This window comes from Rhinopithecus bieti, unplaced genomic scaffold (assembly GCF_001698545.2).
Source record: "Rhinopithecus bieti isolate Rb0 unplaced genomic scaffold, ASM169854v2 scaffold_1618, whole genome shotgun sequence".
Classification (NCBI taxonomy): domain Eukaryota; kingdom Metazoa; phylum Chordata; class Mammalia; order Primates; family Cercopithecidae; genus Rhinopithecus; species Rhinopithecus bieti.
Genome location: NW_016803937.1, coordinates 4,780,234 through 4,808,201, shown reverse-complemented (window position 1 = coordinate 4,808,201; position 27,968 = coordinate 4,780,234). Strand labels below are relative to the sequence as shown.

The 27,968-nt window shown below is 50.5% G+C and overlaps 2 protein-coding genes across 5 annotated transcripts; both read left to right on the top strand.

Annotated features, from left to right (window-relative positions):
- Window positions 1-6: 6 nt before the first annotated feature.
- Window positions 7-13,889, top strand: KLHL36 (kelch like family member 36). Of its 4 annotated transcripts, none has more exons than XM_017860730.1 (6): window positions 7-96; window positions 2,073-2,149; window positions 8,419-9,461; window positions 11,037-11,208; window positions 11,338-11,495; window positions 13,157-13,889. In XM_017860730.1, the coding sequence occupies exons 2-6, from the start codon at window positions 2,087-2,089 to the stop codon at window positions 13,710-13,712; spliced, it is 1,992 nt and encodes a 663-aa protein (XP_017716219.1). In that variant the 5' UTR covers window positions 7-96; window positions 2,073-2,086; the 3' UTR covers window positions 13,713-13,889. The 4 variants fall into 4 exon arrangements, with proteins under 4 accessions (XP_017716219.1, XP_017716228.1, XP_017716237.1 ...); XM_017860739.1 differs by lacking the exon at window positions 7-96 and adding an exon at window positions 138-285; XM_017860748.1 differs by lacking the exon at window positions 7-96 and adding an exon at window positions 138-541.
- Window positions 13,890-14,315: 426 nt separating this feature from the next.
- Window positions 14,316-19,219, top strand: LOC108520041 (uncharacterized). Its single transcript, XM_017859308.1, has 2 exons — window positions 14,316-15,978; window positions 17,398-19,219. Exons 1-2 carry the CDS (start codon window positions 15,721-15,723, stop codon window positions 17,689-17,691), a joined length of 552 nt encoding a protein of 183 aa, XP_017714797.1. The 5' UTR covers window positions 14,316-15,720; the 3' UTR covers window positions 17,692-19,219.
- Window positions 19,220-27,968: the final 8,749 nt, after the last annotated feature.

Here is a 27,968-nt window from a genome sequence, read left to right as displayed (position 1 = left end):
AGTGGGGCACCGCGACTGGGGAAGAGGCCAGGGGAGGGGCCGCCGCCCCGCAGGTGACACAGGTGCGGCCTGTGCGTTCCGCCCCGCGCGTGGCAGGTGAGTGGCCCCCGCTCCGGGCCGTCCCGACTCCGCCTCCGCCTCCCTCCTCGCCGCCGGCTGGAGCCTGCCTGGGCGGCCGTTGCGCTGAGTTCCGCCTGGGTTGCGGGGTCCGAGCGAACGACAGCGGCTTCCCCGGAGACCCCGCGGCGAGCCGGTGTCAGCAGTGTCGCTTTCTCCAACGCTGAGGTCGGGAGGGAGCTTGGGAAGGAGGCTCCCTGGGAGCCCCCCCACGTCCAGACGGGGCCCTGCGTTCCCATGTTTACTGGAAGACCTTTTCCAGTGACTTAGGATTGTCACTGTGTGTGTGGGTGGCCTTGACCCTTCACCTGCTTCCAAAAAGCGTCGGAGGCCGCTGACATCCAACACGCGTGGAAATCAGCCCCCACCCCCACGCACTTGCAGGAGACAGCAGGGAGCCTCCGGCCCCGGGAACTCTCTCTAGGTATCTTGGCCTAGAAAAGAAAGCGTTGAGCGTTAGAGGGCCTGGCTGAGCCCGGGCAGGCTGCCTGGGGCGGTGGAGAGAGAGGCACCTGCTGCTTGCTGCTCTGTGACCTTGGGCAACCCCCCCTGGGGCACCCGAGCGCCAGGTCTCACTGTGGGAACGACGGTGGCACCTGTCTCAAGGGGTGAAGGTGGAATGAAGTCGGGTCTGCGGTGGGAACTGCATGAAAGCTGGGTTTCTTCTGTTCCCTCTCTGGGCTCTTCAGCATCCTAGGGGTAGTCAGGAGGGCCGGGAATGGGAACAGCTTGTCGTTGTCACAAAGTTTCTAGTTTGTCAAGAGGAATCTCGTTGTCCCTTCTCTCCCTAGGGGAGTTCCACAGGACGGACTGTGCCCGAATTCATTCCTTCCATGGGAACACTGGAGTGCCTTCCCTGTGTCCCCAATTATCTAAGAACAGTGCTGACTTCTTGTCACGTTGTTCTTTATTAGTAAAGACTGTGTGTTCAATAGGTAACAAACTCTTCTCCTGAACTCAAATAGCAGGGGGGGGAAATCCTCTTTAAAACCTTAGTTTCAGTGTGTGACTTGGTATTAGTTGGCAAAGTCCCTTCTCTGTGTTCCCCTCCATCCTTGAAGCACCTGCCGCTCCCCCCTTCCCACCAGCCACACCAAAGCCTAACTCTGCCCGCAGTGATCCCCCCTCCAAAAGCCAGGCAGTGTAGCCTAAGAGTTAAGAGCATGGACTTTTCCCTGACCTGGAATCCCAATTCTGCCAGTTCCCAGCTGTGTGACACCGGGCAGGTTATTTCACCTCACTGCTCTCAGCATCCTCCAGTCACAATGCTGGCCTCATGGGGTTGCAATGGGGACTAAGTGAGTGAAGCCACAGAGAAGCACTTGGGGACAGTGTGTCTAGAATGTGCTGTGTACATGGTAGTCATCTCTGTACCACATCCTCACCTGTATCATATTTTTAAAGTGTGATACTCTCGAACCCCAGGCCTCATTCAGCAGCGTGTCATGGTGATGGATCCAGGTTTTGAAGCTGGACAGACCCAGGTGTGATTCTCAGCCACTTACTAGCTTTGTGACCATGAGATCAGTATCCTCATGTGTGAAATGGGATAAGCGATATCAGCCTGGCCAAGTGTAATCTTTGTGGGGGTTAAATGAGATGGCACATGTAAGTCGTTAGCTTGGTTCTAAGGCTGTAGTCTGGGCTCCAAAATTATAACTTATCATTATAACCTCGGTGTAGCCAAAAGGTAATTATTTGTAGGAAGTGAACTAAATGACGATGTCAGATTTTAGATGATAGAGGAATGCAAGTTAAATGTTTTGTCCAATTCTAACAATCCGGTGAGTTCTCAACTCAGTGTAAAAGAGTTCTTTGTAGTGCACGGTCCTCCCTCCCTCCTTCCTCCGTGTGACTGTTTTCACTGTCGTCCTTGGTATCTGCTAGCAGAGCCTGAAATTAATGAATGAGCGAGAGTTATGACTGCATGCTCAGAAATCCTGTTCTTCTCCTAGGGCTGAGATCTCTAATGATGGAGGGAAGCAGGCAGACGCGAGTGTGTCGGCCATACAAGATCAGCGAATCATCCAAGGTCTGTGAATGTTCACTCACCACCTGTGCAAATTGCCTAAGAAGTGTGATCCTTTTTCTCATTCACTCATTTCTAATCACAGACTGATTTTTTTTGTCATTGGTGTTGCCAGTCTCCTGAATGACAAGTAAAGGTGGAAATGGGCAAGGAGCGGAAATTGTCATAAAATCAGAGAGTGGGAAGTGTGAGGGATGTTAGAGACACTATGGCCAGACGTCTTCGTTTTTCAGTGTGACATCCCAGAGCTTTCTCTTTGTGACAACTTGACTCATTCATCAACCCAAGGAGGTGGATGGGACAGGAAAAAAACTGGGATTCCCATGCCCGCTTTGGGGCTCAAAAACTCCATGGACAGGTCCATTGAGAACCCAGCCTTCTATCTTAGGGTGAGGGCAACACATTGTGTACCCGGACGCCAAGGACCTGGAGTCCTCTTCCCTGGTCATGATTCCCTGGAACCCAAGAGCAAGTGAGGGTGAGTTCCCCAGAGTCAGGCTGCTGAGGGAGTTCTAATTAGAAATATGCAGCCTGTTCCCACCTGCCACATTAAAATCCAAGAGCCAGACCTGGCTGCTATACTTTCCACAAACTCCTGTCCCTACAGCTGCTATTGGTAAAGATGGGGAGAGCCATTGGTTTGAGGTTCCTGGTAACCTGTCTCCTCGTTATAGATATTCGTAATGCCCTCAGTTCTTTAGAGGTGTCGCTTTTGGAGATTAAATCTTATGGTTACCTCAGATCATGGATTCTCAATGAGTGTGATATTGCCCTGAAGTGGGAGAAAATTGGTTCTTGGGTGGGTGGGAGGAATTTTACTCCTTTTGTGCATAAGACACAATTATACATACAGTACATGAGCAGACATACAGTGCATCTGTGATGTTAAAATTTTGCTGGGGAGGCTATGAGTGAAAAAAATCTTAAAAGCCTTCTTGGGGGGCAATAATGAAAAAAGGTACAGAAACGCTTCTTTAGATGAAGGGAGCTGGGAGCAACCTACAGAGTTGAGAAAAAGGGGGAAAAGAGATTCTACAGATTCTAAAAGGAAAGCTGGCTGTCATTTTCAAGAGAGGTTGGTTCTCCTGAGAAATTACCTCCTATTCTCACGTGAGTTCCCCAGGAAGGTTCCTGCCAAACCCAGCTTTATCAAATGTGAAAACCCAGAGAGGTCTCGCCGCTTGCGCAAAAGGGCTTTGTTTTGGAGCTTGGCTTGGGAGACACTGCTGCTTTCTAAGTTTGACAGCACTGGAAATCTTTGTCCCTTGACACCAGGACCCTGAGTTTGTTTTTCTCTGAACTGAATCTCTTAGGACTAGGATTCTGTATCACTGGATTATGTTTCTAACTCTTTTTTCTTCTTTTTCTTTTTTCTTTTTTTTTGAGACAGAGTCTCGCTCTGTTGCCCAGGCTGGAGTGCAGTGGTGTGATCTTGGCTAGCTACAACCTCTGCCTCCCAGGTTCAAGCGATTCTGCTGCCTCAGCTTCCTGAGTAGCTGGGACTACAGGTGCGTGCCACCACGCCCAGCTAGTTTTTGTATTTTTAATAGAGACGGGGTTTCACCATGTTGGCCAGGATGGCCTTGATCTCTTGACCTCATGACCTGCCTGTCTCGGCCTCCCAAGGTGCTGGGATTACAGGCGTGAGCCACCATGACTGGCCTGTTTCTAACGTTTTATTCTTAAAAAGTGTACCCATGAATTTCTAGACATTAAACACACCTATGTCACCAGCACCCAGATGGGCAAGATACAATACTACCAAACCCTCCCAGTTGTTACACTCAAGATAGTCACTGTCCCAACCCCACCGCTGTTGTTTGCTCTGCTTTTGAACTTTATCTAAATGGGATCCGAGGTCGGGTACTCTTGTGTGTGGTTTCTTTTGCACGACATTGTGCCCGTGAGCCTCACCCGTGTTGCTGCTTTAGTTTATAGTGGTAGATTGTGCATTCCAGCATGTTGGCATCTTCCCACTGTGTGACCACACTGTTCACCTGTCTGCCCTAAGACGTGTTGCTCAGCCGGGCACAGTGGCTCACGCCTGGAATCCCAGCACCTTGGGAGGCCAAGGCCGGAGGATCTCATAAGCTCAGCTTGTTTCAGACCAGCTTGGACAACATGGCTAAACCCTATCTCCACAAAAGACACAAAAATTAACCAGGCATGGTGGCATACACCTGTAGTCCCAGCTCTTCAGGAGGCTGAGGTGGGAGGCTCACTTGAGCCCAGGAGGTAGAGGTTGCAGTGAGCTATGATCGCACCACTGTACTCCAACCTAAGTGACAGAGCAAGACCCTGTCTCAAAAAAAAAAAGTGTTGTTCCATGTTAATGCTAAATTCTTTTTCCACATCTAATACCCTGTACCTGCTGCCTCCTCCCAGGTATAAGCCCCTGACAACCTGAGTTTCTCCCTCTGCTCGGCCTTGCATTTGATTAAGGCACTAAAATAGGAAATAGAGAAATGAACAGGACTCATATCATCAGAGACTGCTGTAGGTTGGAGCTTCTAAGTTACCTGAAATGCGGAAACTCTGTTACCAATGTCCCTTTAAAATTGATACATTGGCCAGGCGCAGTGGCTCATCCCTGGAATCCTAGAACTTTGGGAGGCTGAGGTGGGTGGATCACTTGAGGTCAGGAGTTCGAGACCAACCTGGCCAACATGGTGAAACCCCGTCTCTACTGAAATAAATAAATATATGTATGCTGGGAGCAGTGGCTCATGCCTGTAATCCCAGCACTTTGGGGGGCCGAGGCAGGCAGATCACCTGAGGTCAGGAGTTAAAGACCAGCCTGGCCAAAATGGCAAAACCCTGTCTCTACTAAAAATACAAAATTAGCCAGGCTTGGTGGTATATGCCGGTAGTCCTAGCTACTCAGGACGCTGAGGCAGGAGAATCGCCTGAACCTGGGAGGCAGAGGTTACAGTGAGCCGAGATCACACCATTGCACTCCAGCCTGGGCAACAAGAGTGAAACTCTGTCCAAAAAAAAAATTAAAAATTAGCCGGGTGTGGCACATGCCTGTAATCCTAGCTACTTGGGAGGCTGAGGCAGGAGAATCACTTGAACTCGGGAGGTGGAGGTTGCAGTGAGCCGAGATCGAGCCACTGCACTCCAGCCTGGGCAACAGAGGGAGTCTCTGTATCCCCCCCCAAATAAAATAAAATAAAAAAATAAGGGAAATCATGTGCCTTTGTTTTTGGAAAATTGTCGTTTATGCAGCTGTGCTAAAACACCAGCAGCAGATTGCAGCTGATTGTAGCCGGGTACAGCATCATTCCAGCCCACTTAGAACAGAAACCCAGTTTTGGAAACAACAGTGCTCTTGCCCCCTGCCCCAGCTCACTGGAGCTCGTGGCTCCCCGCTGCAGCCATTCACTGGGGCTTTCGCCAGTCCCACCCTCTGGGCTCTTTCCCTTTTTACACTGCAGTCTGGGGTTGTGTGTATCTCCATCTGAGCATGGTAGGTCAGCACTCTCACCAGCATGGAGACAGCCAGGGGCCCCGGGTGGCAGATGGCCGCCTCATGCCCTCACTTGCATCTCTCAGGCCACTAAGCCTGTGCTATGACTTGATCACCAGCCACTGTAGTACTTTTTAATTTCCTTCCTTCAGCTCGCACCCAAGAGGGGCCTCCGTCAGTGTCCGTAGAGGCACAGACCATTCCTGCATAATTAGAAGCTGAGACCTGGCACGCTGGCTTATACCTGTAATCCCAGCACATTGGGAGGCTGAGGCAGGAGGATTGTTTGAACTCAGGAGCTCAAGACCAGCCTGGGCAATGTAGTGAGATCCCATTTCTACAAAAAATAAAAGTAAAAAATAGCTGGACATGGCAGCACACACCTGTAGTCCCAGCTGCCAAGGAGGCTGAAGCAGAGGGATTGCTAGAGACTAGGAGGTTTTTTTGTTTGTTTTGTTTTGTTTTGTTTTTGAGATAGTGTTTTGCTCTTGTTGCCCAGGCTGGAGTGCAATGGCTCATTGCAACCTCCGCCTCTGGAATTCAAGTGATTCTTCTGCCTCAGCCTCCCGAGTAACTGGGATGACAGGCGCCCGCCACCACACTCAGCTAATTTTGTATTTTTGGTAGAGACGGGTTTTCACCATGTTGGTCAGGCTAGTCTCGAACTCCTAACCTCAGGTGACCCGCCCACCCCGGCCTCCCAAAGTGCTGGGATTCCAGGCATGACCACCATGCCTGGCCAAGCCTAGGAGTTTCAGGCTACAGTGATCTCTGATCTACTGTTGCATGCCAGCCTGGGCAACAGAGCAAGACCCTGTTTCTAAAAATGAGAAAGACTTTAAAAGCCCAGTATAGGCCAGCCTGGCTCTCTCTGCGAGTAACCAGGATAAATAGAGATCTCCATGCATGTGACCTATGAACTGAAAAGCCAGCCTGGAGTGGAAGAGCGGATCAGCCTGGCCCTCTGAACTCGGAAGGAAATGCCAAATCGTATCTGTGTGGCATCCTCCACAGGTTGTGAGAACGCGGCCTGCTCCTGTAACATGGACAGAGAAGTTGCTGTTTGAATTGACTGGATGTGGAAATAACCACAGGGAAATAAAGTGTCTCAATGACAACTGCATGCATGGCAACAAAAAGAAGATTCGAAAGGGAAGAAAAAAATAAAACCCACTGCTGTAGGACACATGCTAAGAAGTAACTTTTAAGAATTCAGAGCCTGGGCAGCTTAGGGAGACCCTGTCCCTCCAAATTATAAAAATCAGATGGGCGTGGTAGTGTGTGCCTGTAGTCCTAGTTACTCAGGAGGCTAAGGCGGAAGAATCACTTGAGCCCAGGAGGTCAAGGGCAACATAGTGAGACCTCGTCTCTACAAAAAAATTTTTAAATTAGCCGGGCGTGCTGGCACACACCTGTGGTCCCAGCTGTTCAGGAGGCTGAGGTGGGAGAATCACCTGAGCCCAGGAGGTCCAGGGTGCAGTGACCTGTGATCGTGCCACTGCACTCCAGCCTGGGCAACAGAGTGAGACCCCATCTCAAAAAGATAAATAAATAAATAAGTTGAACCACATAGCTGCTAATACCTAATAGCCCTCGGTCAGTTTTCCTCCTCCCACCACATTTCCCGTCTTCAGGCTGAGTGCCCAGCCAATTCTTTACCTCAGTCGCCCTGGAATAGACCAGCTATCTATCTATGTGATAGTTTTCAGTTATCTGTTTCTCCCTATGTTGAATTAATTAATTAATTAATTAATTAATTAATTTAGAGACAGGATTTCTTTTTGTTGCCCAGGCTGGAGTACAGTGGCGCAATCATGACTCACTGCAGCCTCAAGCTCCTGGGCTTGAGCGATCCTTCTGCCTCAGCCTCCTGAGTAGCTGGGTCTACAGGCGAATGCCACCATGCCCGGCTAATTTTTAAATATTTTGTAAAGACAGGAATCTCGCTATGTTGCCCAGGTAGGTCTTAAACTTCCTGGCCTCAAGTGATTCTCCCATCTCAGCCTCACAAAGCATTGAGATCACAGGCAGGAGCCACCATGCCCGGCTTGAATTGTTGTCTTGTTTGGTTTTGGGGGGTTTTTTTGGTTTGTTTTGTTTGTTGTTTGTTTGTTTTGTTTTTTGGTTTTTCGTTTTTGAGATGGAGTTCTTGCTCTGTCTCCCAGGCTGGAGTGTAGTGGTGTGATCTTGGCTCACTGCAACCTCCGCCTCCTGGGTTCGAGCAATTCTCCTGCTTCAGCTTCCTGAGTAGCCGGGATTACAGGCACACGCCACCATGCCTGGCTAAATTTTGTATTTTTAGTAGGAGAAGGTTTCACCATGTTGGCCAGGCTGGTCTCAAACCCCGAGCTGGGCGCGGTGGCTCACGCCTGTAATCCCAGCACTTTGGGAGGTCAAGGCAGGTGGATCACGAGGTCAGGAGATCGAGACCATCCTGGCTAACACAGTGAAACCCCGTCTCTACTAAAAATACAAAAAAATTAGCCGGGTGTGGTGGCGGACGCCTATAGTCCCAGCTACTCAAGAGGCTGAGGCAGGAGAATGGCGTGAACCCGGCAGGCGAAGTGAGCTTGCAGTGAACCAAGATTGCACTACTGCACTGCAGCCTGGGCGACAGAGCGAGACTCCGTCTCAAAAAAAAAAAGAAAGAAACACCTGTACTTCCTGCAATGCCCTCTGATGCAGTATTCTATTTCCTGTTTTCTTCAATTTTATTTTGTTGAAAATACTGGTCAGGACCCACTGGGTTGGACCAGGGCTGAGCAGGCTGCTGTGCCGTTTCTGATGTGTCTTCTCTGGCCAGGTATACCGCTGGGCCGACCACTCAAGCACGGTGCTGCAGCGGCTGAACGAGCAGCGACTCCGCGGCCTCTTCTGCGACATTGTCCTGGTGGCCGATGAGCAGCGTGTGCCAGCCCACCGCAACCTGCTGGCCGTGTGCAGCGACTACTTCAACTCCATGTTCACCATTGGCATGCGGGAAGCTTTCCAGAAGGAGGTGGAGCTGATCGGCGCCTCCTACATCGGGCTCAAGGCCGTGGTGGACTTCCTGTACGGGGGGGAGCTGGTGCTGGATGGTGGCAACATTGACTATGTCCTGGAGACGGCCCACCTGCTACAGATCTGGACGGTGGTAGACTTCTGCTGTGAGTACCTGGAACAGGAGGTGAGCGAGGACAACTACCTGTACCTGCAGGAGCTGGCCTCCATCTACAGCCTCAAGCGGCTTGACGCCTTCATCGATGGCTTCATCCTGAACCACTTCGGCACGCTGTCCTTCACGCCCGACTTCCTGCAGAACGTCTCCATGCAGAAGCTGTGTGTCTACCTGAGCAGCAGCGAGGTGCAGCGGGAGTGTGAGCACGACCTCCTGCAGGCCGCCCTGCAGTGGCTGACGCAGCAGCCCGAGCGCGAGGCCCACGCCCGCCAGGTGCTGGAGAACATCCACTTCCCGCTCATCCCCAAGAACGACCTGCTGCACCGCGTCAAGCCAGCCGTGTGCTCGCTGCTGCCCAAGGAGGCCAACTGCGAGGGCTTCATCGAGGAGGCCGTGCGCTACCACAACAACCTGGCGGCCCAGCCCGTCATGCAGACCAAGCGCACGGCGCTGCGCACCAACCAGGAGCGCCTGCTGTTCGTGGGCGGCGAGGTCTCCGAGCGGTGTCTGGAGCTCAGTGACGACACCTGCTACCTGGACGCCAAGAGCGAGCAGTGGGTCAAAGAGACGCCGCTGCCCGCCCGGCGGAGCCACCACTGTGTCGCGGTGCTGGGGGGTTTCATCTTCATCGCCGGTGGCAGCTTCTCACGGGACAACGGAGGGGACGCGGCCTCCAATCTTCTTTATAGGTATGACCCCCGCTGTAAACAGTGGATCAAGGTGAGATTAAAGCCGGATTATTTCTTTTCTCTTGAGGACTCTCTCGGTTTCCTTAACCTAGCCTTGACTTTCCTTACCTCTCTGGGGCCCTGACAGCCACTATCCTGCTTCTGAATGAGGTGTGACGATAAGTGGCGAGCAGCATACCGTGGGCCTACACCCTGGACAGGGAGAGGGAGAGCTGACCCACCCCCTTCGAGGGGTCCGCCGTGGTTCAGAGCTGCGCTGCCTGGTGGGGCTTTCTGTGCAGATGGAAGGGTCTGTGTCTGTACTTCCCGATATGGTAGCCACAGCCACATGTGGCGACTGAGCACTTGAAATGTGGCCAGTGTGACTGAAGAAGCCAATTTTCAATTTCATTTCACTTTAACTGATTGATGTGCAAGTGTGTGTGGCCACACGAGGTGTAGCTGCCCTGTTGGACAGTAGCATGGGTCTAGATGTTTGTTCCATGGTTCAAGGTCCCCAGGTCCTGGAGTCTCTGTGGGGCTCCTCTGGAAGCGTTTTGGGAGATAGTTAAAGGAGGCCACCAGGGCTCACACCTGGCCCTGGGCACGCATTGTGGCCTGATTCTGGGAAAGGCGTGGGCCTTGATGTCAGACCTGAGGTCTCATCCCAGCCTGGCTAAGTCATAGCTGGGAAATTTTAGTTTCTTGTCCTCTCCACATTTTGGATTCCCCTTCTGGGAATACATGGGGGACAGGGAGTGCAATAGCTCATGTTGATTGGCAAGCCCCTGGCATAGGGAAAGTGTCTCCTTTCTGCTGGGAGCGCTCTCCAGCCACCCGCTCCCCCGGGACAGTCCGTCTCAGCCTTTATTCTCACACCTCAGCTTCGCGCCCACTCAGTGCTGTTCTTAGCTCAAAACACAGAATGGACTCCAGCTGACCTTTTGATTTTACTCTCAGAAATCTGAGACCGCCCTCCAAGGTCGAAGTCTCACCACTGGACAGGGTCCCTGGCTTTGGACCCTCCTCCCCGAGACCTGGCAGCAGCGGCGGCCTGAACCTCGCCTCCCGCGGGGACTTGTTCTTGCTCCCTGTGTGTTTGGCTTGGATTTGTTTAAAAAAAAAAAGAAGTTTCTACTTTTATTTATTTATTTTTTTCTGAGACAGAGTTGTTCCGTTGCCCAGGCTGGAGTGCAGTGGCACAATCTCGGCTCATTGCAACCTCCGCCTCCCAGGTTCAAACAATTCTGGTGCCTCAACCTACCGAGTAGCTGGAATTACAGGTGCCCGCCACCACGCCTGCCTAATTTTTATATTTTTAGTAGAGACAGGGTTTCATCCTGCTGGCCAGGCTGGTCTTGAACTCCGTGACCTCAGGTGATCCATCCACCTCAGCCTCCCAAAGTGCCGGGATTACAGGCGTAGCCACTGCACCCAGCCTCTTCTGTTTAACTTCCTGTCGAATGTCACATCCTGCTCTGTTAACAGGAGTAACAGAGCAGCACTGACTTTACAAATCTGATGCCGGGAGGGAAACGATGAGTTTTTATTTCAGAAAGCCACTAGATCAGCAATTCTGACTCCTGTGACCCACAGAGTTCCCGTCCACGAGGCTGACCACATGACCAGACGAGTGTGGGGGTTCAGAGCGTCTCCATACCCCTTTTGGGGACTCAGAGCGTCTCCATCCCACTTTCGGGAATTCAGAGCGTCTTGGGGAAACCTCAGGGGCTCAGAGCTCCCGCCTGAAGAAGCCCCCTTTATTCAGGTGCAGTTTCCTTTCCCGGACATTCTCCGGGACTGTGTGTTCCGCAGACACATTTGGGAAATGCAGCGCCAGATGTTGATGCTGTCCCGGGTTCGGGGAAGGGAAGGTACAGGTATCTCACCTCCACAGGTGGCCTCCATGAACCAGCGCCGTGTGGATTTCTACCTTGCTTCCATCGAAGACATGCTGGTGGCCGTCGGTGGCCGGAATGAGAATGGAGCACTCTCTTCGGTAGAGACGTACAGTCCGAAGACCGACTCCTGGTCCTATGTGGCCGGCTTGCCAAGGTGATCTGGGGCTTGGTGGAAGGCTCTCCAAATGGGATGTTTTTATGGGACATAGTTCAGTCCACGTGCCTCACTTTCTGGGCATGTTGGCCTCCAATTCAAGGAACGAAATATTCTGTCTTGTCAGGAAGAGTGGGTACACCGTGAGGGGCAGAGGGCGTGGTGGGGCACAGTCCGGGCTCCAGTTTCAGACTTAGGGCAAGGGTCAGCTCTGCCGCCAAGACGGACATCCCTCCGTGGCTGAGTCTGTGCGGTCGCTGAGTTTCAGAGGGTGAGGGCCTGACCTGAGGATCTCCCTGAGCTTGGGCAGGAGGAGCTCGAAGAGATGGGGTTATCTGTGCTAGATCTAAGCCTCAAGCACCGGGTCTTCACCCCGCTCAGCCTTTAGTTCCTCCTCTGTAGAGGGAGACGATAATCGTACCCACCCCACAGCACCGTTGTGCAGAGCAGATGCGGTGCTGCTCGGAAAAGCTGCGCCCACATGCAGGGAGTGCCCCAGGGTGGCCGCCTCACCCTCCTCAGTCTCGCCTGCCTTCCGGTGTGCATGTATCGAGCATTTATTATCTCCATGGGATTAGCAGAAGGTGCACACCATTTTTTCCACCAGTTCCCTGTTGCCACACCCAGCAGTGCACTTTCTGAACCAGTCTTTGCTGTGGAATACATCCAGGTGCCCCCAAGAGTTAGAAGTGTGCGGGGTAAGCACTCATGTTGTTGTTTTTCTAAGACGGAGTCTCTCTCTGTCGCCCAGACTGGAGTGCAGTGGCATAATCTCGGCTCACTGCAACCTCCGCCTCCTGAGCTCAAGCAATTCTCCTGCCTCAGCCTCCTGAGTAGCTAGGACTGCAGGCGCCTGCCACCACGCCCAGCTAATTTTTGTATTTTTAGCAGAGACAGGATTTCGCCATGTTAGCCAGGCTGGTCTCGAACTCCTGTCTTCAAGTGATCCGCCCACCTTGGCCTCACAAAGCTCTGGGATTGTAGGCGTGAGCCACTGCACCTGGCCATATTGATCCTTTCTTATTCACTAAAGGCCCTGGTTTACATCAGGGTTCCCACTTCCTGGCACAGTTCTGTGGATTTTGAGGAACACAAAGCAGCATGAATCCACCATTACAGCCTCACGCAGAATCATTTTACTGCCCTAAACCCCCTCTGTGCGTGCCCTGTCCATCCCTCCCTCCCCTCTCCCTGCAGCCCCTGGCAGCCACTGATTTTGCTGTCTCTACGGTTTTAAGCAAAACTTTTCCCGAGTGCCAGCACAGTTAGAATTGGACTGTATGCCGTTACTCCTCTCTGATGGGTGATTCATTGGGTGTGTGTGTGCCTGCTGGCTCATTGTTCTTGTCATTTCCAGCCATTGTGAAAGGGGTGATGGTCCTGCGATTATTCCCATTTCCCAGATGGGGCAAGGGAGACTCAGAGAGAGTGGAGCTGGGTTCTGGCCCAGGTGGCCTGACTGCAAAGCTGTCCACTTCCCCGCCCCGCCCCGCCCCGCCATGTCTTTGCTAATGACGTCTGCTGTCTATAGAGTGTTTGTGGGGTGCTGTATTCTTAAATCCTCATGGCCCCCTAAGACTGCAGGCTGTTCCGTGGCGCAGGGAGGGTAAGTCTGGCACAGCCCTGAGCTCTCTCTCTGTCTCCGCCTGTTGACCCTGCAGATTCACGTACGGCCACGCGGGCACCATCTACAAAGACTTCGTGTACATCTCTGGGGGCCACGACTACCAGATCGGCCCCTACCGCAAGAACCTGCTGTGCTACGACCACCGGACAGACGTGTGGGAGGAGCGGCGGCCCATGACCACGGCGCGCGGCTGGCACAGCATGTGCAGCCTGGGCGACAGCATCTACTCCATCGGGGGCAGCGACGACAACATTGAGTCCATGGAGCGCTTCGACGTGCTGGGCGTGGAGGCCTACAGCCCGCAGTGCAACCAGTGGACCCGCGTGGCGCCACTGCTGCACGCCAACAGCGAGTCGGGCGTGGCGGTGTGGGAGGGCCGCATCTACATCCTGGGCGGCTACAGCTGGGAGAACACCGCCTTCTCCAAGACCGTGCAGGTGTACGACCGAGAGGCTGACAAGTGGAGCAGGGGCGTCGACCTGCCCAAGGCCATCGCTGGTGGGTCCGCCTGTGTCTGCGCCCTGGAGCCGAGGCCAGAGGACAAGAAGAAGAAAGGCAAAGGCAAGAGGCACCAGGACCGGGGCCAGTGACCCCAGCTGCGCCTCCTGGGACCATCCTCACCATCCTATCCCAGGGCTCTGTAGACCAGCAGCAACTTCTTAGTATTCCGGAAACATTATGTACAACTTAGCAGCTTTTTTTACTTTTATGATTCTTGGTATTTCTATGATATCACAGTAACCAATTAAATACTCTGTGTAACTTTACATATCTTGCTCGAATAACTAACCCTGGGCCCAGGCAGCGAGCAGCCCCTTGTATCTTTGCAGGTCTTTGCCCCATGTTACAATTCCTCATGGGTCCTTGCTAACCGTCTCCCTGAGAGTAGCTGGCATGGGGGTTACACAGAAATTTCTGTAGTGAAGCTTGGGGCCTCAAAGGGATCTCTTAGATCACCTAGTCCAAGCCTCCCCAAACCTGGCTGAGCTTTTAAGAATACAGATTCCTGAGCCCCGCTCAGAATTACGGAATCCAAAACCACCAGGAACGGGGATGAGGTGGTGCCCAGAAACTGTATTTTAACTGGTTCTTGGAATTCTGGGCTTCAGCCACATCTGGGAATGACATGCAAGGTCGAATGTGTTTGTTTTATAAATGAGTGCACAGAGACCCCCACGAGGGTGACTGAGGGAGTGACCAGGGACCACGCAGCTCGCTGGACTGTCAGGTGAGACGTGGTGACTTCCTGCTGGGGAGCTGTTCTCCTTATCAGGTGAAATTTGTTTCTGAATAATTCCATCTTTCCTCATTGGAAACCTTCTTGAATTCTAAAACGTTACAGGTAACCAAAAACGAAAAAAGGTGAAGCTTGTTATGAATATTTTCTGTAATTTGTGCATTTTTTTTCCTTTTCTATTTTTCTTTTCTGAACCCACTGTCTTTTATATTACTGATGTACTGAGCTCCCGAATCTGTTTATTTACCAGGAAAGAGAAAGCAAGTGCTATGGAATTTGCCATTGTTCTCTATGACTCTATCTTGAGGAGCTGTTGAAAGCTCCTGCTCAGAGGACAACGTGTGGATCCCTGAGAAGGCAGTGGAGGTCTCCCTGACTCCCACGCCAGGTCCTGCCCCAGTTTTCTGCTTCTAAGGAGTTTCGTGCTGCTGGGAAAATTCTCGAACAAGTCCATGTGTTCCCTCATCCCCCTCCCCCCGCTTTAGCCACAGGGTTAGATGGAATACCCTCCAGGCTCCTCCCGGGTGATAGGGCCATTCAGCCTCTGAGCTGTTCATACCCGGATGGCATCCCCTTAAGGATGCGGAGCTGGCCTGCACTGACTCCTGCTAACAGTTCCTAGAGCAGGTGTCAGGGTCGCTTGCCCTTTAAGAGGGCTCCTAGCTGCCCGAGTGGATGAGAAATGCACAGAACTATGGGAGGATAGGAGTGTGATGGGTTTTAAGCATGAGCCAAGGAAGGCATGAATGAGCTGTACCTCACCCAAGATCTGATGGCAGAGATCAGTAAACTTCACGATGTGCTTAATCTCAAACCCTAGTCTAACGCCAGTCTTCCTGCAGACAGTTCCGAGAGCAGGTCTCGGCGTCGTTTGCCCTTTAAGAGGGCTCTCGGCTGCTCGAGTGGCTGAGGATCAGTGTGTGAAGATTGATATTAGACTAGGAAAACAAATCTTAGTTAACTTTTATTTTCATTTCTGCTGCTGCTTTGCTGCACCTCCTTTCTCTTCCCTTCAGGGTTTACTGTGGTTCTCACTGGTCTGTTTCCGGAGCCTTCCAGGAGAGAGCAGAGCATTTTGGGGACTGAAAGCTTCAAGTTCCTGCCCTCCGTGGTTGGTGAGGAAGGCAGTCTGCATATTTAGCTAGCTAGTTATTTGCATGTGAAGCCCCCGGAGGCTTACAAACTGTTGAGAGGTTCTGCAAGGCATGCAAACAAACAGAGCAACAGGCTGGAAACTCTTCCTGGAGCGCTGCAGCATTCCGGTGTGTGGAAGGCTCTGAGGAGTCTCAGCCCAGCATTTCCAAACTTCTCGGAGCCTAAAACTCTTTTGTCTCATACCTGGTCCCAGACCCCCACAAAACATGTTTTGCAGAACTTCTGCCAACTTTGGGATAGCTTACCCACTTCCTATTCTGGGAAAGGTTTTATTGCTTGTAGACCCCTCAGAAGGCAGGGTGTGGTGTACGTGGGCTGTTCTCCCCAGCTCAGCCTGGGTCATGAACAAATGGGCAGTTGTTTGGCCTGAATCTCGGGGCAGGTTGGGGAGAGCACATAGACTCTGTGAGTGGTTTGGGGAGTGGGAGAGCTTGGACCTTGGGGAGAGGAGAGCCATTGGTTTTTAGCCTAAGCCAGGTCTTACGTTTTGCTTCTGGGACTTGTCCCTGGAAATGTGTGAGCTTCTGGCCTCTATTCTGATTTTCTTGTGCCTCGTGAGTACATACGACATCCTGCGCCTAATATTTTGTGATGTCTCTCCCGATACTATTAAGGTGGTTTTGTAATTTACATGGCCTAAAATCTAATGTTACTAAGGTTGGGAGCACTCCTTTGAAGGGAGGATAAACGAGTTTCATCGTGTGAGCCAATTTCTAATATTTGATGGTGGCTACACTGTGACAGGAAAGGTTTTTGAGCTTGTCTGTGGTCAATGGATGGGCACAAGAGTGCCCAGTGGTGGTACCTGGGCCAGGTTTTTGTGACTTGTCTTTTTAAGTTGAAAATTCACCCTTCTGTGCAGTCTAACTGAAAATGAAAGAGACCACGCCTGGGCAACATGGCAAAACCCCATCTCTACAAAAAAATTACAAAAGATTATCCAGGGATGGTGGGGCATGCAGTAGTCCCAGCTACTTGGGAGGCTGAGGTAGGAGCCTGAGCCTGGCAGGTTGAGGCTGCAGTGAGCTATGATCACACCACTGCACTCTTACCTGGGTAACAGAGTGAGACCCTGTCTCAAAAGAATGAAATGGTTTTTAACTCAAATGGGCAGAGTTTGGGCTGTACCTATGCGGTGGCCATTTGAACCTCACAACAGTGGGGTTTTAAACTAGTGATAAAGGCACAGGTGCTTGCAGGCTGCCATTTTGAGATGGAAACAGCCACATGTGTCATCATGTTAAACTGTCAAGTGTTTCAAGCTGTTCTGCTTGAATTTTGAAGACACCTGGACCTTTTTTTTTTTTTTTTTTAATATTTCAAAATAAGCATGGCAGACTTCTTTTGAGGTTTGAACTTTTCTCATTTCTGAAGAATTAGAGTTGTAACTTCATATTAGTTGTAAGTTTGGAGTTTGGTCGTCACCCAAATTGGAAAGCTGTTTGCTGAAGACATAACTGTATTAGAATAACAGAAGGGAGGGAGTAGAAAGCTGATGAACCCTTGTTGCTTAGAGCAAACTTCCTGCTGTTTAAAATGCACAGAGATTATTTTATCAACTGACTGTACTTAGCACGCAATTGGTATTTTCATTGTTCTGCCATTTTATTGAGGCTATCAAGTGGGACTTCAGACCTTGCTCTGAGCAGAACCACGTGTGTATTTATACCTACGGGATATTCAGCTTTGAGATGGGCACCCAAATGCTGAGGGGAAGTGGGGTCCATCCTCTGAGGTCCAGGGTCCTACTTTGTGAGCTCAGGTGTGTTCACCTGTGGTTCAGTGTACCTCGACCCCTAAGCCAAGTGATCGTTCAGTGACTTGCAGCAATGTGGGAAGTGAAGGGAGCCCTGCCATACCCCCACCCCCCACATCCCCTGTAGAGTCACCGACCTTCATCCCTCACCCTGGTCCTCCATGGTGCAGCAGCATCTCATGGGCCTTGTGGCTCTCAGAGCTCGTGGTTGGAACCCTGTCCACTTGTCCCAAACCGGGAGGGGCAGCTGCAGATAAGGTTTGGACCCCCTGGTGTCTCTGTGGATTCTGAGTGCCCCGGAGGGGAGGGGAGGGGGGAAGGTGGCATCCTGGCCTCCAGGATAAATGCCTGGAATATAGGACAGTGCCACGGGCACTTGGAGACCCTGTCCTGCGCATCTGCCAAGCCTGGCAATTTTTAGAGTTTTTTGAAATGTTTTGATACTTTTTGATACAATTTGCTAATAACTGTTTTGTAGAATGTCTGACGGGGGTTTTCCACCTCATCCCCTTCCTCCGGCCCCTTGATTTGTGCTGGACAACAGATGGCCAGTGGTCCGCACCAGGACCTCGCCTCATGTGGCTTTGTCTCGGATCTTGCCCTTCTCCGTCGCTGAGGCGGTGCAGCTGTAGAGTTTCGTGAAGCTGCATGCAAAGTTGCACCCAGCCCAGGGGTATGACTGTCTCAGGCCCCCAGCTGATTTGGCAAGAGGAAACCTTAACTCCCTTGAGAGGGTCTGCATTTCTTCCAGAGCTCCTACCTCAGTGGTGTGCACAGACTTGGAGAGACACCTGAGGGCCGGTCCACGTCTCACCTTTGCCATACGGGTCATTTCTTGATCAAATATATGACTGGGGTCCTGGTTTACTCCCGTCCACCCTTTCTTTTAAAGTATTCTTAACGTGAAATCCACAAAAGCAGAAACAATGAACCATTCTTGCACTTTACAGAATCATTGTCCTTAGCTTTAGAGGTTGTTAATTTCTTGTTGTTTTTAACATGAATAGAATGTGTGGTTCTGAAGGTGTGTGGGGGTCTCAAGAAATTGTCCTTTGGGGCCGGGCGCGGTGGCTCACACCTGTAATCCCAGCACTTTGGGAGGCCGAGGGGGGCGGATCACCTGAGGCCAAGAGTTCGAGACCACCCTGACCAACAGGGTGAAACCCCGTCTCTCCTAAAATACGAAAATTAGACAGTCATGGTCGCCTGTAATCTCAGCTCTTCGGGAGGCTGAGGCAGGAGAATCACTTGAACCCAGGAGGCAGAGGTTGCAGTGAGCTGAGATTGCGCCACTGCACTCCAGCCTGAGTGACAGAGTAAGACTCTGTCTCAAAAAAAGAAAAGAAATTGTCCTTTGGTTGCCTTAGTTACCAGAGTTGAATGAATGTACACATTTCGGTAGTTGGGGGGGGGGGGGGGGCGGATAACCCCTTCCTTGTCTGTTTCCTTTGAGAAAAGACACTCCACCTTTTCACAGTTACTTAAAGCCATCTTTACAGATTGCTTGTAATGTAAGGAAAGAGTCCTGTCCTTTGGATTGATTGAGGTTAAGTCATCAACCACTAGCCCCTTTTCAAAATCAGCGAGATATCTGATGATTAAGTGATTCATTGGGTATGTTCTGGCTACTGATGTTACTGAAATCTGCAATCGTGTATGTTTTTTAATTTGTTGCTTTTGTATTTGTAATTTTATGACATTCGAAGTTTCTGTGTCTTAACTCTTTTTAATTAATTTTCTGCACGTTGCTTTTTTCTCTGTTTTTAATTCCATACAAAGTATTCAATTCTTGAAACACATTAAAATAATTTGCTTGCTAGGGTATGGTTTATTTTATAATTACATTCCTAGTCTTGTGTGGTTATTGTAATGATCTCTGGTCCTAATTTCTCTGCCCGTATGAAAAAGAACCCCTTGCATGTTGATCCTAAATATAATTTGGAAATTAACCAGACTTCCTTTTAGTGTTGTGGGGTGGCTGGGACATTTCAATTCTGCTTTCATTGTGTTTCTAATTACTGTATTTTGCCAGGAATTTCATTCAGATCCTTGATTGCAGTGCTAAGTCCCCGTACCTGAAATGAAACTATTTGCTTAAATGTGTGTCAACTGGGGTAATTTGATTAGAAAAGAAACACAGAAACCAAGGGAAACAGCTTATGACAAAAGGTGTGCTATCTTTATCAGAAAAAATGCAATCACTATACTATAAGAACCAGCTCTGTTTTCCTTCGGGCGCTTCTCTGTCTTGCTGGGGTTTTGCAAGGCCGACAGCAGACAAGCCCAGGCACGGTTGTGCACCCTTTCCTTGTCCCCTCGGCAGGTCAGCATCGGGAGGGTGCAGGAGGGGTACCTACGCAGCCATAACACCTGGTAAGGTGGTTAGAATTTGCCTCTGAGGCCGGGCATGGTGGCTCAAGCCTGTAATCCCAGCACTTTGGGAGGCCGAGACGGGCGGATCACAAGGTCAGGAGATCGAGACCATCCTGGCTAACCTGGTGAAACCCCGTCTCTACTAAAAAATACAAAAAACTAGCCGGGCGAGGTGGCGGGCGCCTGTAGTCCCAGCTACTCGGGAGGCTGAGGCAGGAGAATGGCGTGAACCCGGGAGGCGGAGCTTGCAGTGAGCTGAGATCCGGCCACTGTACTACAGCCTGGGCGACAGAGCGAGACTCCGTCTCAAAAAAAAATAATAATAATTTGCCTCTGAGCCAGTGAGCCCCAAACAGGACCCACTGCCAGGTGCTGACTTCCTCACCTGGATTCTTTCGCATCTGCTTCAGAAGCATCTCAGGTTAGGTTGATAGTCCCCGATTTTCCAGGTGAAGAATCCTAAGCTCGGGTTAATTACCTTACCCCAACTGAATTGTCTTCCCCAACACCCCCCCCAGCCAGTCAGTCGTTGCCTTGGTTTGGGTTCTCTTCAATGCAGAACCTTAGACAAGGACTTGGACACAGGTAGGGTGGAGAGGTGGTCCCCAGAAGCCAGAATGCCACGAGCAAGGAGAGAAGGTGCTTCATTGCGAAGTAACAAACCCCAAGCCACAGCTCCTAACAATATTTATCATTGTGGGTGACTCTGCGGGTTGACTGGGCTTGGCTCAGAGGCTCTCCACTGAGGCTCCTGCACGGTCACATAGTCATGGACAGGTAGTGGCTCTTGAAGGCGTGAGTGAGAACACACAGCTCCTCCAGCATCTCCCTCTCCCTTTCTTCTCTCTCCCTGTCTCCCTGCCTTCTCACTTCCCCTTCTCCTCCCCGCCCTCCAGTCTCTTTCTCTTTTTCTCCTTGTTCACTTTGGTCTTGCTCTCTCTGGTCTCTTCACTTGACCTCTCCTAGATTTCTTACATGGCAGCCAAAGGCTCCCAGAGCAAACGTGACAGGTGTAATGAGCAGAGGCCACGTGGCTTCTTCCAGCACCTCCTGGGAAGTCAGGGACTCAGGTTTGCTGCATTTCACCCCTTGAGGCCATCAGAAAAACTCCCCCAGGTTCAGGTTGCTGGCCCTGCGAGAGGTGTCAGCTGTGTCTCCTCCCTGACCCTGGAACCCTGTCTGCAAACCACGGGAGGAGCTGGGTGCAATGGCTCGCACCTGTAATTCCAGCACTTGTGGAGATCTAGGTAGGTGGATCACTTGGGCCCAGGAGTTTGAGACCAGCCTGGGCAACACAGGCAGACCTCTGACTCTATAAAAAAAAAAAAAAATTATTTTTTCGAGAGTCTTGATGTGTCACCCAGGCTGGAATACAGTGGCAGGATCTCAGTTCGCTACAACCTCCACCTCCTGGGTTCGAGCGATTCTCCTGTCTCAGCCTCCTGAGTAGCTGAGAATAGAGGCACGTGCCACCACACCCAGCTGATTTTTGTATTTTCTTAGTAGAGATGGGTTTTCGCCATGTTGGCCAGGCTGGTCTTGAACTCCTGACCTCGGGTGATCTGCCCATATCGGCCTCCTAAAGTGTTAGGATTACAGGCATGAGCCACCGCGCCTGGCCTTTTTGTTTTGTTTTGTTTTTGAAACGGAGTCTCGCTCTGTCGCCCAGGCTGGAGTGCAGTGGCGCGATCTTGGCTCACTGCAAGCTCCACCTCCCAGGTTCAAGCGATTCTCGTGCCTCAGCCTCCCGAGTTGCTGGGATTACAGGCGCCGACACCACACCTGGCTAATTTTTGTATTTTTACTAGAGACGGGGTTTCACCATGTTGGCCAGGATGATGTCAAACTCCTGACCTCAAGTGATTCACCCCCCTCGGCCTCCCAAAGTGCTGGGATTACAGGCGTGAGCCACAGTGCCCGGCCTACGTTGTATACTTTCAGTGTATACAAGTCAGTGGGTTTTAGTACATTCGTTTGTGCAATATCTCAAAATACGACTTTTTTTAAAAAGTTCTGCAGGGGAAGGATGTGCAGCAAGTTAGAGGAGCAAAGTGCTGAGAACGTGGTGAGAAACGGGAGCTGGCATATCACAGAAGGCTGTGAGCTCAGGAAGGAGGTGATCTGATTCGTTTTCAAAGCAAAGCTTTGGCAGCTGCTGGGTGTGTGTGTGTGTGTGTCCACGTCTATGAATTTTGACAAATAACCAATTATTCACAGAAATCAAAGCCCATTAATGGATGCATGGATAAACACAATGTGGTCTGTCCATGCAACGGACTATTATCCAGTCCATAATACGGAATTAAATTCTGATCCATGCTACAACATGGATGAACCTTGGAAACGTGATGCTGAGTGAAAGAAGCCAGACACAAAAGGCCACATGTTGTATGATTCCATTTCTGTGAACTGTCCAGAATTTGTCAGAACAGGCAAATTCAGAGACAAAGTAGATTCGTGGTTGCTTAGGGCTGGCGTGGGGACGAGGAAGGATGGGGAGCAACAGCTCAAGGGCACGGTATTTATCTCTGTGATGATGAAAATGTTCTTAAACTAGGTGATGGTTGCACACATCTGTGACTGTACAAAAAATTGAATCGTACACTTTGGGTGAAATGTATAGTATGCGAATGATATCTCAATAAAGTTGTTTAAAAAGCAATATTTCCCTCCATTCTCGGAGTTCTGTGTATTGGTCTCCTAGTAGCTACAGGGTGAGAGGCGGAATTCAACTTCCCTGCTTAGATTCTAAAACTGGGATTAAAACGGTGAGACAAGAAGACAACTTTCATCTCGGAGCAGAGCTCAGGGCATCCTCCAGGGGGCGCGCTAGAGCAGCAGTCCTGAAAATGTGGTCCCTAGAACAGCAGCTAAGTACCAGTGGGAACTTAGCGATGCAAACTGTCAGGTCCACCCCACACCAGCCGAATCAGCCGCTCCTGGGGTGGGGGCCTGGCAATGTGTGTGTTTACAAGCCCTCTCGGTGATTCTTTTTTTTCTTTTTCTTTTTGAGATGGAGCCTTGCCCTGTTGCCCAGGCTGGAGTGCAGTGGCATGACTTCTGCTCCCTGCAACCTCCACCTCCCAGGTTCAAGCGATTCTCCTGCTTCAGCCTTCCAAATAGCTGGGATTACAGGCATGCGCCACCGCGCCCAGCCAATTTTTATATTTTTAGTAGAGACGGGATTTCACCAAGTTGGCCAGGCTGGTCTTGAACTCCTGACCTGAAGTGACCCACCCACCTTTGCCTCCCAAAGTGCTGGGAATACAGGTGTGAACCACCTTGCTTGGCCGTCTCCTGGTGATTCTGATGGCTGCTCAAGTCTGAGAACCACTGTTCTCCAAAGGTATCTGTCTCCATTCTCTACCCACAGACCTTCCTAAGCTGTGAGTCCCTGCCCATAGCCAACAGCTGTGCCTGGCTTGCTCTGGCCAAAACCTGAACCATGGGGCTGCTTTCATATTAAGCACAGCCTGGTCTGAATCTTCTGCCTTGGGAAGCCTGGGAAAGGCCTTGGAGTCAGCCTCTGCAGGGGCACGCACCTGTTGCCTCCCTGAGAAAGTCACCTCCTCTGTGCCGTTCCTGTTGATGGCAGCAGGAAGCCTGGGGTGTGGCACAAGTCTCTAGCATCCGCTGGCTGTGTGCTCCGAGCATGCTCTGAGCATGGCCTCATGCTCGATTCAGATGGGATCCTTTTACCAGGCATGCTGCAATAGTGTGATTCATCCCCCCAGGGGCCCCGGCCCCACTCTTGCAGGCATCTAGAGGTGCTAAAAATATGTAACTCCTAAATGTGGTTCTGTATTTCTGACTGTACCAGTGTTGTGGGCCTTTTTATGCTCCAAGCTGAAATTCAAGAGGCCTGGATTCCAATATAAGGCCCATGATTAATGGGCCTCCAGCAAGGCCTCACTCTGCATCTCCTGTATTTAGATGAAGCCTAAATCAAGTCTCTGTGATGTGGACCGAGCACAGGGCTGTGAGTCAGGGAGTGTGAGTTGTAGCCTTGGCTCTGTCACATGCACCTGGGCCAGGGCTTCATCTCATTCAATTTCAGTTCCTCACACTATGGGATAAGATGGTTGGAGATTAGTGCTCCTCTGGGTGTGATCTGCAGAACCCTGGTCCACCAAGCAGCTGCCTAAAGGAGTTTGTGGTAAGGCAACATGTGGGGAGCTCTGGAGATACTTTCCCCTTCTGGGAGACTCACATTGGAGAACACATTCATATTTTTTTGTTTTTTTATTTTGTTTTGTTTTGAGATGGAGTCCTGCTCTGTCACCCAGGCAGTGTACTGCAACCTCCGCCTCCTGGGTTCAAGTGATTCTCCTGCCTCAACCTCCCAAGTAGCTGGGACTATAGATGCCTGCCACCATGCCAGGCTTATTTTTGTATTTTTAGTAAAGATGAGATTTCACCATGTTGGCCAGGCTTGTCTCAAACTCCTGACCTCAAGTGATCAGCCCTCCTCAGCCTCCCAAAGTGCTGGGATTACAGGCGTGAGCCATCGTGCCCGATCAACACATTTGTATTTCACAGCCTTTAAACGTCCCATCAAAGACACCTATTTAACTTTTCTTAAACCAGGATTTATCAAGTTTGTTTGGCCCTGGCTCCCTGTCCACGTTTTCCTCTGTCAGTGAATACAGAGATTGTGTATCTGTGTACATAAAACTCTAGGAAATCAGCCAGGCGCGGTGGCTCATGCCTGTAATCCCAGCACCTCCCACCTTTGGGAGGCCAAGGTGGGCAGATTACCTGAGGTCAGGAGTTTGAGAACAGCCTGGCCAACGTGGCGAAACCCCGTCTCTACTAAAGGTACAAAAAAATTAGCCAGGCGTGGTGGTGCGCACCTGTAGTCCCAGCTACTCAGGAGGCTGGGGTACAACAGTCACTTGAACCGCAGGCAGAGGTTGCAGTGAGCCAAGATCGTGCCACTGCACTCCAGCCTGGGCGACAGAGCAAGACTCTGTCTCAAGAAAAAAGAAAAAAAAAAACCTCTGGGAAATCAGAAGCTAAAAGGTTTCTGTGTCCCACCAACACTGACCACCAAAGATTCAGTGATTGTCCCGCCACTGAAAGATGCCATGAGCGTATCAAAGAGCATGGCCAGCTGACCTTTCGGTGTCCGTCCCCCTGGAGGACAGTGGCATGATATGCCTGCTATGTTTCAAGGCCTGACTTTTTTTTTTTCTTTTGAGACAGAGTCTTGCTTTGCTGCCCAGGCTGGAGTTCAGTGGCGTGATCTCTGCTCACTGCAACCTATGCCTCCCGGGTTCAAGCGATTCTCCTGCCTCAGTCTCCCAAGTGGCTGGGATTCCAGGCACGTGCCACCACACTCAGCTAAATTTTGTATTTTTAGTAGAGACGGCCAACACTATGTTGGCCAGGCTGGTCTCGAACTTCTGACCTCAGGTGATCTGCCCACCTCAGCTCCCAAAGTGCTGGGATTACAGGCATGAACCACGGCGCCTAGCCCAAGGCCTGGCTTTTGATTTTGCAGATCTAAAATCTCGATTTGGTTCATGCATCTGTAGTGATTCAGTTGCGTGTAACTTGGCTGGGCCATGGCACACAGCTCCGTGTTTGCACATTATTGTGGATGTTTCTATGAAAGTGTTTTTGGATGCGATTAACATTTAGATAGATGGATTTTGAGATTGCCCTCCAGTATGTGGGTGGGCCTTTTCCAATCGGTTGTAGGCAGTAAGAGAAAAAAGTCTGAGCTTCCTGAGCAAGAGGGAGCAGCAGACAGCCTTCAGACATCAACTGCAACATCAGCTCTTCCCTGGGTCTCTAGCCTGCCAGCTGACCTAAAGTCAGTCTCTCTATCTCTCCCTCTCACTGTGTGTGTGTGTGTGTGTGTGTGTGTGTGCATCTGGCCATGATGGTCAATGCCTATAATCCTAGTTACTCTGGAGGCTGAGGTGGAAGGTTCGCTTGAGCCCACGAGTTGAAGTCTAGAGTGAGCTTTGATTGAGTCACTGCACTCCAGCTTGTAAAACAGAGCAAGACTCCATCTCTCAACTATCTATCTATCTGTATATAAACACACACACAACTGATCCTTGAACGATATGGGTATGAACTGCGTGGTCCACTTTTACATGAATTTTCTTTTGTTTCTGTCGCCCCTGAGACATCAAAACCTCTTCATTCTTCTCCTCAGTCTATGCAACATGAAGGCAACCAAGACGAAGACCTTTATGATGATCCATTTCTACTTAATGAATAATAAATATATTTTCTCTTTCTTTTTTTTTAAGAGATAGAGTCAAGCTGGAGTGCAGTGGTGTAATCACAGCTCACTGTAGCTGCAAACTCCTAGGCTTAAGTGATCCTCCTACCTCAGCCTCCCAAGTACCTAGGACTACAGGCACACAACATCACACCTGGCTAATTTAAAAAAAAATTTTGTAGAGATAGGGTCTCACTATGTTGCCCAGACTGGTCTCAGACTCCTGGACTCAAGAGATCCTCCCACCCTGGCCTTCCAAAGCATTGGGATTACAGGCATGAGCCACCATCATGTGTTATGATTTTCTTAATAACATTTCTTTTCTTTGGGTCACATTATTGTAAGAATACAGTATATAATACATGTTACATACAAAACATGTGTTAATCGACTGTTGATGTTATTGGTAAGACTTCTGGTCAACAGTAGGCTATCAGTAGTTAAGTTTTGGGGGAGCCAAAAGTTATACTAAAATTTTTGACAGTGTGGGGGGTCAACGACCAACCCCTGCATCGTTCAAGAGTTAACTGTCCACATGCACACGCATGCACACACAAACACACATGCACACACACATGCACACGCATGCACACACAAACACACATGGCAGCAACACATGCACACATACAGCACATGGCACACATGCACGTGCACACATGCACACACACCCACCACACGCAAACACATGCAGCACATAGCATGCAGCACACATGGCACACATGCACACGACGCGCACACCCACACAATGCACACACATTCCTAGACTAGCTGGCTGTTTCTCCTGAAAAAATCTGACGAAAAAAAAAAAAAAAAAGTTAACAAAACCTTCGCAACAGAAAGCAGACTCACAGAATGCACCCCAGGAACTGGACCAAACCCTAGAAGACAGCAGTGAGGGCAGCTCCTCCCAAGAGGCAGGGCTTTGCCTCACGCACCTGCTCACCCACTTTACATGGAGAGACACGTGGGTTGAGATTAGAACATACATTTACTTGTACATATACATATGCACATGCATATGCATACACACATACATACACACATATACATATAATACACATGCATGCATATATACATATGCATACAGATGTACATATACATGCACATATGCATATACATACACATATGCATGCACATATATAAATACATGCACACATACACATATCCATATCTACACACATATCCATACACATACACATATGCATGCACATATACATAAATCCATGCACACATACACATATGCATATAGATACACATATATATGTACATAGATCCTCGAGCAGAGCCAGTGGCTTGTCTGCTTGGTCAGAAACCTGGAAGACAAACGGTGTCCAGGACAGGGAGGACTGGGGAAGAGACACGAGGATGTGCTCATTCACATGGCCCGGAGTGTGAAGGTCTTTGAATCCATGTTAATGTTCGCTAGAGAGCAGTCACCACGCAGGAGGCACTCAGCGGCTAAGTAAGCAGAATGACTGCCCACAGATGTCAGCCAGCCTCTGAAATTACCACCCTGCCACTGGTACAGTGGGCACATGAACAGAATAGCCGAGGTGGCAGGGATGGGGGCTGTGCCCGGGCTCAGCAGCATACACACCACAGCTCACCTAACTGCTCCCACCCACAACACAGCAATGCTGAGCTGCCCATATGGCACCATTCCTCGAGACCCACCTACCACTCAGTGGCCAATTGGTTTCACTGGGCCCCTTCTACCCTGCAAGGCTCAGCAGATCCTGTTGCCCGAACCGACACTGTTCCAGATCGTGTTGCCCCGAACCGACACTGTTCCAGAACCGACGCTGTTCCAGAACCGACGCTGTTCCAGATCATGTTGCCCCAAAACGATGCTGTTCCAGAACTGACGCTGTTCCAGATTGTGTTGCCCCGAACCGACGCTGTTCCGGATCGTGTTGCCCCGAACCCACGCTGTTCCACACCCAGAGGCTCTCTGCGGAACCTCTAGCCCATGACTTTCACAGCATTTAATTCACTAAGGTGGGATCCTGCATAGCAACACCTTGGACCAAGAGACCCACTTTCCAGAAGAGAAGGTATGGCCGGGTGCTCCTGGCTCACGTCTGTAA